The following is a 12,500-nucleotide window of genomic DNA, read 5'->3' as shown; positions in this document are numbered from 1 at the left end:
CACACAGACACGCACACAGAGAGACACCAAAACTATTCCAATTCTTGAAAATGAGACTATGAAGGTCTGGAAACTTCGAATACGAAGTTAAAGAGTATATTTATTCCACACCAGCAGCAAAAGCTAATAAGAATATACGAAAACTCTAAAATATAAATGATATAACTTGAACAGTCGTGTATTTAATGAAATAGTATGATAAAAAGCTGTATATATATATATATATCGATAGGTGTAAAATTGTAAAGAAAATAAACTTAGTACATGTCAAGAAGGTAGCTAAGTATTTGTATTAACAGGATGACTCAGATGTGCATTACTGAAAGTTTCGCAGACACAAAAGGCAAGTTTGATCGTTTCAAAGTGACGACGCAGTATCATTACATCGAAATGATTTAACGTGTTCTTGTGTCTGTGAAAATTTTAGTAATATAACTTTGAATAAAACTGTTAATAGATAGATATTCACACAAGCATATATATATATATATATATATATATATATATATATATATATATATATATATATATATATATATATATATATATATATATACATATATATACATATATATACATACATATATATATATGTATATATATATATATATATATATATATATATATATATACATATATATACATATATATACATACATATATATATATGTATATATATATATATATATACATATATATACATACATATATATATATGTATATATATATATATATATATATATTATATATATATATATATATATACATATTTATACATACATATATATATATGTATATATATATATATATATATATATATATATATATATATATATGTATATATATATATATATATATATGTATATATATATATATATATGTATATATATATATATATATATATATGTATATATATATATATGTATATATATATATATATATGTATATATATATATATATATATATGTATATATATATATGTATATATATATATATGTATATATATATATATGTATATATATATATATATATATATATATATGTATATATATATATATATATATATATATGTATATATATATATGTATATATATGTATATATATATATATATATATATATATATATATATATGTATATATATATATATATGTATGTATATATATATATATATATGTATATATATATATATATATGTATATATATATATATATATATATATATATATATGTATATATATATATATATATGTATATATATATATATGTTTATATATATGTATATATATATATATATATATATATATATATATATATATATATATATATATGTATATATATATATATATACATATATATATATATGTATATATATATATGTGTGTGTGTGTGTGTGTGTATCCATATATACATACATACATTAAACGCACGCATATGTATACGTATACATATATATACATATATGTATATATATGTGTACATATACCTACCTGTACATGTCTATGTGCACATATTTATACGTGTGTTTATGGATAAAGACATGTATGTGATTATATACATACATATATAGATAGATAGATACATACATGCATGCATACATATGCACAAACACACACACACACACAAACACACACACACATACACACACACATACGTTTTTTGGGGGGTTTTCATGCTTCTATTTCTATTTTCCTTTGTTGTAGTATCAATTTCTTTCATGCCTTCTCTTGAAGTATACTCAGTTAACTCCCCTGGAACATAATCCCGCATACATTATTTTTTAATTTAGTTTCAATAGATCTTGAGGGAATTGCTCTTTTGTTTTGTCAAAGCAGATCTGAAATTCCTGATATTGTTAGACAGACCGGGAAATGAAATTTCAAAATACTTTTTTATTGACATTTTTTTTTTGTTAATTAAGACTAAATAGAACTTACTTTTATCTCTACAGTATTTGATTTTGGCATGCTATCCCTCTTATATTAATGATGATGAATTCTTATGCTTTTGTCACTAATAGCCCAAAGCCATACATCTGAATTGGTGTTAGGTGAGCAATCGATTAAATCAGCTCTATTTCTTTCTGTCTTATATTATTAAAGAATAAAGCTGTATGTTGATCTGATAAGGTTTCAAATAAAAACTTATAGGTACCCAGTTCGGTATCATACAACATTTTGAACCGGATTCTACCAATTCTGGGACTCACATCCTGTTAATAATAGTAGTTTGTAACTAAATGAAGATAGCCAGCCCCAAAATATTGTAAATTTTGTTGTGGGCTTGTACATTAGGCGTCACAAATAACATAAAGCATTTTTGTCTGACACCCTACCGCTTCTATCATCAATTCTTTCACACGGCAGATTGTCTAATTATTTCCAAGTTAGCATGCCACAGAAAAGAGTAATACGTTTTCTCAACCAACATAATAACAATAATTATCTTTTTCTACGTATGTATCTCCCCATACACGCGTATACCTACAAACAGGCACACACACACTCACACACACACACACACACACACACGCACACACACACACACATGCATTTATATATATCTATACATATATATTTATATGCTTATACACGTATCTAGCATCTCTCCCCCTTTCTTTCTTTCTTTCTTTCTCTCTATACACACACATGTATACGTATATATATATATATATATATATATATATATATATATATATATATATATATATATATATATGCATATGTGTATATGTATATAACACACACACACACACACACATACACACACACACACATATATATATATATATGAATATATGTATGTATATATATATAACTGATTAAACCTTTCTATCAATAATCTGTTCAATAATCAACGATAGGAATTTTGAATCATTCATTCTTTTTTAAAAAAGAAACCATCTTGTGTTTATTTTGGTCGAAAATTTGAAATAAATAAGTTACATATATTTTGTTTACTGGATTGAATTCGAGAAGAGGAAGATGGAGGTGCAGTATGGAGGGTAAAGTGAGATACTCTGAAATTGAATTATGTACTCGAATTGAAATTTCATGAAAAAATAAAGATAAAAAATAAAAAAAATAATTGTAAATAATCTTTATAGAAAATTCAAATTCCAGCTCTTTTATGTATTTGTTTATTTATTATTGAAAAACAAAAACAAAAAAAAAATAATGATAATAATCGTAAATTTCGATTTGAGTTCACATTACAATTTCAGTTCATGTAAAAAAAAAAAAAAAAAAATTAAACTCCCTTCTCACCCCTCACTGGATTCCATTGCCCTCTTCGGTTTATGAATTGATTCTAGTTCTATGAAATCAATATTTCGACCGCCATCAATCACCAAAAAAAAAAAAAAAATCCAATTAATAGAAAGATACTAAAACCAATCAATAACTTTGGGTTGAAAATTCCAATCGTCCTTCGCTTAGCATAATATGTTAACAGGTTAATTAAAACATCTACACATTTATTAGATTGTATGTAACTCAAGTTTCATGTTGGAAGATGACAAGTTTGATGAAACACTTGGATATTAATTAATTTTGCTATACGATATATATTTTTTTACCTTGTTTTGTTGGACAAGTTAGTCAGTTAATTCGATAATAATTTATTTCATTATCAGTTTAAGCCGTAATCAATTTTAACTGCAACTTTCCAGCATACATTATACCAATTTTTTGTGGTAAATCTATGAGCCAGTCAATCTCTTTAGAATAGAGTTAAGTCGAAGTGAGTAGATGTATCAAGTTCTTTAATATTTTTAATGGTACCAAAAACTAATGACTTCAATGCCAGTCGTGAAATATCGAAATGCCAACAAAGAATTCATCCCACCCAGATTCCATAAACAACCCCCATAAAAACAAAAGAAAAATAAAACAAACAAAAACCAAACCAAATCAAAAACCAATAAACAAAACCCAAAGCTTATCTGTACTTTCTTTTTTCACTCTGACCTAAGTCGTGCTTTTAGATGTCAAAACGTCATTTTTAACGTCTTGGTGTCGTTAGAAAAAGTCTCTTGTAATAAGACCAGTCTTCCTTAGCTGAAATACAAGAAAAAATATCTTCGTTAATACTGAAAATAATTATTGAAAAACAGCAAAAGAAAAACGAGAAACAACATCACTACTGACAAAAATACAAATGCAAAAAAAAACAAACAATAACTGTTTCTAAGGAAGGCATAAGTCCAGTAAATTTCGAGGGGTGTGGTTAAGTCGATTACATCGACCCAGTGTTCAGCTGGTACTTATTTTATCGACTCTGGAAGGATGAAAGGCAAAGTCGACCGTGGCAGAAATTGAGCTTACAACGTAAAAACAGACGTAATGCTGCTAAGAATTTTGCTTGACGTACTAACGATTCTGCCAGCTCACTGCAATAGAGGCAATATTCTTATTGCCTCAATTAAAAGTCGAACTCGGCAGAATTTGAACTCAGACCGTAAAAAAAAAAAAACCGGAAGAAATGCTGCTAAGCATTTTGCTCGACGCGGTAATGGTTCTGCTAGTTCACTGCCTTAATAATGGTTTCAAATATTGGCACAAAACCAGCAATTTTAGGGGAGCTGTAAGCTGATTACATCGACTTCCAGTACTTAAATGATACGTTATTTTATCGTCCCCCACCCAAAAAAAAAACAAGAAAAAAATGAAAACCAAAGTTGACTTCGGCAGGATTTGTACGCGGAAAGTAAAGAATCGGAAGTATTACTACAAAGCATTTTTCCTACGTGGTAACGATTCTGCTAGCTCACCGTTTTAGTAATGATAAAGATAAGAACAAGAACTGGAATTGTTTGTTGGGGTTTAATCGATTACATCGACCCTAGTACTTAACTTCTACTCATTTTATAAATCCCCATAAGGATGAAAGGCAAAAATCGACCTTCGCAGAATTTGAACGCAGAATGTAAAGCCAGGAGAAATGCCGCGAAGTATTTTGTCCGGCATGCTAACGATTTTGCCAGCTTGCCGCCTTAATAATAATAATAATAATAATAATAATAATAATAATAATAATAATAATAATAATAATAATAATAATAATAATAATAATAATAATAAGACTTGAAATTGGTGGGAGGGAGACAGTCGATTACATCGACTTTTTTCATCGACCCTAAAAGGATGAAAGGCAAGCTTGACCTCGGCGGAATTTGGACTCAGAATGTAAAGCCAGGAGAAATGCTGCGAGGTACTTTGTCTGGCGTGCTAACGATGTTGCCAGATCGCCGTTTTGATGATGATGATGATGATGATGATAATAATAATAATAATAATAATAATAATAATAATAATAATAATAATGATGATGATCTTTCTACTATTGGCACAAGACGTGAAATTTTTGGCACAAGGCCTGAAATCGACCCCAGTACGCAACTGGCACTTAATTTATCGACCTCAAGGGAATGAAAGCAAAGTCGACCTCGATAGACTGCTATTTCCAGCAAAAACTGGCACCTTGTTGTACCACTATTTCTTATATATATATATATATATGTGTGTGTGTGTGTGTTGTTATATTTACATCTATAAATTGGTATACATACATATGTATATATGCACACATATGCATGCATGCATATATGTATGCATGTATATATGTATATATATATATGTGTGTGTATATATATGTATAAATATATAAATACATATATATATATAAAGAGAGAGAGAGAGAGAGAGGCACACACACAGACATATACACATACACCCACGTATATGCATACACACACACATATAATAGAATATAGACTAAAAACTCTTCGTGATTCAATGCATTATTATTATCATTGAGACAATCAAAGCACATTATCGATACACATTAGTAAAATTTCTTCTAAACGTCGGAACTATTCTAATATCCGTAGAAAGCAAGATCAAAGAACGAGTTAAGAAATGCTTTGCAATTAAGTTATCAATGGAAATATTATATAATCAGCTAAAACTGGAAGACGATGGTGTGGGCGGAAATGATTTAGACGAACAGATATTGAATCATGGGAGTTTAAGCTAGTTTGCAACGAGCTGTGTGGAGAGAGGAAGAAATAGATAGAGAGAATAATTATATGCATATACACACATGTATATATATATATATATATATATATATATATATATATATATATATACATGCCTACATACATATATGTTTCCATATATGTATACAGAAGACAGGAGAGAGAGAGAGGGAGAGAGAGTCGTAGTGTTGTGTGAAAAAAAACAAAGAGAATCAAAGAATAATACTATACCGGAATAAGTTGAGAGAAAATCAAATTTTAGACAGCCAGGATGAAATGTTTGAAGAAGAACGAATTCCAAATATAATCATTGTAAAACATCTGTAGCCGCAACAAAAAAACTGTCTTATAAATTGTAGTGTTAGTGTTAATATAAAGTAGTGATATATTGGGGATGAATTTGGTTCAAGTAGCGCTTAAGGTTGTAAATTTGAAGAACAAATAGGTGAAGAATATGTGTGTATTTAGTTTGTGTCGTGTGTGTAATAGTCATTGCATTAAGTAGAATGCCCAGTAGGACACATTGAATATTATAAACAATAACGGAAACATAAGTCTGGCGTATTTGTCAATGGTGTTTACATCTTGCACTCTGGGTATTTTGGCTTTGATATTTTTCGCCTTTTGGCGGAAGTGAGTGAAAAGCTTCCGGCGTCTAGGTAAGGCGCCAGAGGCTGACTTGCGACGTATTAAATTGTTGCCAATGTAACTTCGACTAACTGCAGCTCTCGGCATCGATGAACCCAGGTGTATACTTGGAGATGTATTAGAGTTTTCTTCGACATCTATGTTGAAGTTTTGCGTGTTTCGGATGCCCAAGATAGGGGATAGTCGCAGGTCCCGTAACTCGATATTATCGGAAACATCGTTCTGAAATTAGAAAGCAGAAAAAAACCTCGTTAATTTTTTTTTTAAACTGTCGTTATTTCTTTCCAAACTATGCATTAATTCTCAAGTCGTTAGATTTTTTCTCAAACTATGCATAAATTCTTTATATCTTTTAAAAAAGTAATAGGGAAATTAATCGGTGTGACGTTTATACATTTTCTCGATGATATTACTGGGCGCAATTTAAGGGAATTTACAATCAAGCTCAAAGTATTTCTCACAAAAAAGCAAATAAAAAAGAAGAAAAAATAACAACCCCAAAACAAAAAAACAAACAAACAAACAAAAATTGATAAGCTTAATAAGCATACGTTTCTAATACAGATTTTGTTTTAGATACACCATTAACACAATGTTGTGGAAGCGCAGTGGCCCAGTGGTTAGAGCAGCGGACTCGCGGTCATAGGATCACGGTTTCGATTCCCAGACCGGGCGTTGTGAGTGTTTATTGAGCGAAAACACCTGAAGCTCCACAAGGCTCCGGCAGGGGATGGTGGCGAACCCTGCTGTACTCTTTCACCACAACTTTCTCTCACTCTTACTTCCTGCTTCTGTTGTGCCTGTAATTCAAAGGGTCAGCCTTGTCACACTGTGTCACGCTGAATATCCCCGAGAACTACGTTAAGGGTACACGTGTCTGTGGAGTGCTCAGCCACTTGCACGTTAATTTCACGAGCAGGCCGTTCCGTTGATCGGATCAACTGGAACCCTCGACGTCGTAAGCGACGGAGTGCCAACAATTACTAACACAATGTTACATTTTGTTAAGAACAGTAAATTTAATGGCTAAAGTTTTGTGTGTGTTCTGTGGGTCTCATAAATCGCACTTAATAATGAGCGCATGGAAGTTTTCGACGTCTCCAGAATTGTGCCTGGTGTCGCCTTAAAACTGCCCATCATCATTGAGTTACACTCGTTGTTGCTTTTGTTCTTGCTGTTGCTTTCCGTGCATGAAACCCTGAAATGGATTTTATTGCGACATGTGTAGCAGCTAGGCCCTTTTCTGGAATACCAAGTTTTAAGGTTTGTTGCTCAACGCCTTCTACAGAACAAAGGTTTGCTATCATTTTGTGATCTTGTGAGGTCACAAGGACTTGTATGTCCATGGTGACCAACTCGACCACATATCCCCAAAAGTTGTCGCCATTGACTCCTTATCCACATTGTGCTCCTAAAGTGACTAACTACTGGCTGCTGTTGTTACCGAGTCTCTGACGGTAATACTTGTGTCTTCTTCTCAAACTGTCTGGCACTAATTTATGGGTAGGTGTGTCTCGGATAATTTAGCTTTACCCTTTAGTCCATCATTTGTTTTAAATATCACACATACAGTGCCACACGCCATCCTCCTCTCAATAAAAGAGATTTAACTTAAACATTTGATAGGGCTGTCTCCAAATCTTTCTTAGATGCAAGAGGGAAAATCCTAATGCCGTTGGCAAAGTATAGTAAGTTACTCTTCCTCTCCTCCTCTTGCGTGCTTCTGTGATGGATTGTGGAAAGCTGATTCTTGCTTTGTGGATAAAATGCAACAAGGCTTTAGTTCGTTCAGCAAAATGCTCCATACTGTAATTTTTTTTTTGTGTGAAAGAAGGCTTGCAAAATTATTTTATCCACCTCAGATAAAAGATAAAGTTGACTGCAACGTGGGTTGAACTCAGAACGCAAAAAGAAATAACTAATAACTATTTTGGTAATAATTGTACAAGGATCAATGTAATCGACTAACACGCTCTTATCAGAATTGTTGGTTTTGTACCTAAAACAGAAACCATTTTTATTATTTTCATCAGTAGTAGTAGTAGTAGTAGCAGCAGCAGCAGCAGCAAGGTAGTGGGTAGTAAGAATCATTAGAACGTTAGACAAAATGCCTCGCAGTATGTTTTGCTGGCCCTTTATGTTTTGATTTCAAATTTCACTGAGTTCAACTTTGCCTTTCATCCCTTCGGAGTTGATAAAATGAAGTACCAATCAAGTATTGACCTCGGAGGGAGGAAATGTAAGGTTGATATCGGCCGAATTTGAATCCGGAACGTAAAGAGTCAGAAGAAATATCGCAAGACTTTCTTTCCGATACTTCCAACGATTCTGTCATCTCACCATTTACATAGACACAATAAAAGGCTTATAAAAGTTATTTGATTACATCCACAAGAATTGATTAAACTAAGCTACAGAATATGTACGATCAAAATGACAATATAGCTTTATTGGTAAAGTTGTAGAAAGATCGGCCGTGCGGTGTAAATTTATCTACGGAGACAGAATGTACTAACAGCATGCATCACTTTGTATAACATCTTACAACATCACCAGATCATTATAACACCGATGTTTTGACTTTTATTAAGTCAGTTCCCTTGTGTTACCTCCTATGAAATTCCAGGTTACAGATACAGAAAGACTAAAATTCAATATAAAATTTTATATTGGAATTTTGTAGTTGATATATTGATTTGGTTGCGATGCTTTTAGAAATTAAGGAATTTCTCAACATTTTCCTCTCAGAGACTTATTGCAAAGTTAAAACAAATCAAAACAAACAAATAAACTATAAAGAAATAAAATTCGAAAGAATCTGTTGGTCCACCTCCGAAAAGAGAAAACCAAGAAAAAATTACGAATGAAAAATAAAGAGGATTTGAAAAGATAAGAATGGGATATTTAATTTCTTATCGGAGAACATGTAAGTGCACTTTAAGCACACACATACGGTCACACGTTCACACTCAAATATATATATGTAAGCAGAAGTAACAGAGTGAATAAAGGTTCCAACACACGAAACTCTCGGACCTTGAGTCACTCAGTTACTTCTGCTAAATGTTAATAAGAAACATATGCATATTCATATTTTGAGTCCAAATGGGTGGTGGCAGATGAACGGTGCCAAATAGGCTGCGCCCAAGAGTTTCTAATTTGCATACACGCACACACGAATACACTCAACACATATGACTATACGCACACGCATGTATGTATGTACGTATGTATGTATGTATGTATGTATGTATGTATGTATGTATATATGTATGTATGTATGCATGTATGTGTGTGCGTGTGTGCCTGTCTATAATAATAATAATAATAATAATAATAATAGTAGTAGTAGTAGTAGTAGTAGTAGTAGTAGTAGTAGTAGTAGTAGTAGTAGTAATAATAATAATAATAATAATAATAATAATAATAATAATAATAATAATAATAGTAATAATAATACTCTGAAGTAGTAGTTAACGAGCTGAAACTGAGGTTGCAGAAAGTAGGAATGAGCCTGAAGCTGCAATGGCTAACGCATTCGCTGAAGTCACCAGAGAGAAGATACTTGAGGCAAAAAGACCCCCCCCCCCAAAAAAAAAAACGATATTTTGAGAGAGTTCGGTATTTCTAAACATCTAGAAACGAACGAGATTAATTACCAAAGTTTCAGAACACCAAATCAAATCGCTGTACAGTCAAAATATATGATTATGCCATGAAGCAGCTTCACCCTGAAACTGAGACAAATTTAATTTCATTAACCCATTTTATATACCCAACATCTATTGTTGCCACAAAGAAAATAGGCGTCAAGATGAAAGAAAAGCTTCCTAAAAAAAAAACAAAAAAAACAAACAAACAAGAAAAGAACACGAACCGCCAAGATGGAAAGAACTCATAAATAAGGAAATTCAGAGCTTCCGATGGGTATTATCGATCTTAGACGAATTCTCCAAAGGAGGTAATGTAAAGACGAGAATGGCTAGAAAGATGAAGCGAATGTACAATCTGATAAACACGAATGAAGTCCGAAGAGCAAAAGAGATGGTAAACAAAAGGTTCAGGTTAAGGCCTACCGCTTGCACAGATATGAAAAGAGAAACAAATTGTATTGATAAAATAAGATATTTAAAACTGATGCTAAGAAATTCTACAGAGTTAGGGAAACCGTCGTTCTCAGTAAAAGACTCACCTGATATGAAAGATAGTAGTGACATTCTGGAATAGCATATGGAGAGCTGGAAGGGAATTTAATAAGGAAGCAGACTAGGTAGGGAGAGAAGAAGAAAGAATGGTTGAGAATGAAGAACAGGAATAGGAGGATATTACTATGCAGGAACTAACTCTACTTAAAGCTCATAATTGGAAGTCTGAACATGATAAAATCCCAAACCGCTGACTTAATAAGTCTCTTCATTACACCGTCAGTCAATGGAATGTTTCTTTGCCATCATCAGAAACCCTGAAAAGACTCGAAGATGGTTCACATTAGGGATAACATACCTACTCCCTAATATGAACGAAACAAAAACTCAAAAAACAACAGGCCGATCATTTGTTTGACAACTATGTATAAAATGCTTACATCCATTCTCACCGAATGGATGTACCAATTACTCGACCAAAACAACATCCTTTCTCTTGAACAAAAAGTATGCAAAACAAACTCATACGGCTACAAAGACCAGCTATTAATAAATCGTATGATATTCGAAAATTGCTCATCGAAAAAACGAAACCTTAGTACAGCACAGATTCACTCTCGTAAAGCATTCGACAGCGTCCTATATAGCTAGATCTGAAAATCACTAAATATATACAAGGTTTACTGCGACATAATATGATAATGTGGAAGACGAAATTGTTTCTCAATCACGAAAACAGTTTGAGTGTCTGAAAGAGTACCAAAATAGATCGTAGCAATTCCATCTCCCCTCTTCTCTTCTGCCTTTCCCCATTTCTCTTGTATCACGAGTTGAACAGAACAAATTACAGATACAAAACGCTTGATAAGATCATCTCACACTTATTCTACATGGATGATCTGAAATTATATGACAAGAATCTGAAAATGCTACTGGTAACTAAAAAAAAAAAAATTGATGACATCAATATGGAATTTGGCTTAGTTAAGTGTGTAAAAACTACATTAAAACGTGGTAAACTGATAGCTAATTCCTCAACCCAACTTAATAATGATACAACTATCAAGGATATGGATCAAGAAGGCTTTTATAAACATCTTGGGATCAAGATATATCAGCATGGTCCTGAACACTGAGCTGAACTGCCAGAATAGAATTGAAGCTTTTAACTCTCTGGCAGTACCAGTTGTCCAGTATAGCCTTAATATCATTAATTGGAATTTGAATGAACTCCAAACTATGGACATAAAATCCAAGAAACTGTTGACATTAAACAGGATGCATAAATCAAAATCAGACGCCAACAGGATCTACTTCCACAAAAAGGCGGTAGAGGCCTAATCCAACTTGAAACGTCCTATAAAACAACCACAATAGGACTTCAAATGTACTTCCAAAGTAACACCGACTGGATGATACAGCTGGTAAGACAACACAAACAGGGTAAGGAACTGCACTCAGTCTCAAAGGAGGCTTATAAATACAGACGAAAACTTAACCTCCCTGATCATAATAATGATAATGAGGACGTACCACACACTAAAGCAACAAAAAAGTGTAAGAAAGTTTCAAGGGAATGTCGTGACTGTAGCAAGAAAATCCATTGGCAATATTCTAAACGAGCTGGGGAGCTGATGTAGATATGAGAAGAATCCATCAATGTGCTGCAG

The 12,500-nt window shown here is 32.2% G+C and overlaps 1 protein-coding gene across 2 annotated transcripts in view; it reads right to left on the bottom strand.

Annotated features, from left to right (window-relative positions):
• The window catches only part of LOC106872511 (gamma-aminobutyric acid receptor subunit beta), a 507,542-nt gene that overhangs the window by 6,906 nt on the left and 488,136 nt on the right, over positions 1-12,500 (bottom strand). The window contains exons 10-11 of one of the 2 annotated variants that reach the window (XM_089357611.1): positions 6,269-6,907; positions 3,575-4,055 (exon numbers count right to left, since the gene is read on the bottom strand). In XM_089357611.1, the coding sequence (XP_089213737.1) occupies positions 6,527-6,907 (381 nt within the window). In that variant the 3' untranslated portion in view covers positions 3,575-4,055; positions 6,269-6,526. Of the gene's footprint in view, positions 1-2,610; positions 4,056-6,268; positions 6,908-12,500 lie in introns of those variants that run through there. The other variant, XM_089357610.1, reaches the window with a different exon arrangement.

Source organism: Octopus bimaculoides, chromosome 9 (genome assembly GCF_046866305.1).
Source record: "Octopus bimaculoides isolate indiv1 chromosome 9, ASM4686630v1, whole genome shotgun sequence".
Classification (NCBI taxonomy): domain Eukaryota; kingdom Metazoa; phylum Mollusca; class Cephalopoda; order Octopoda; family Octopodidae; genus Octopus; species Octopus bimaculoides.
The sequence above is the reverse complement of the archived record's forward strand: the minus strand, read 5'-3'. Positions and strand labels throughout refer to the sequence as shown.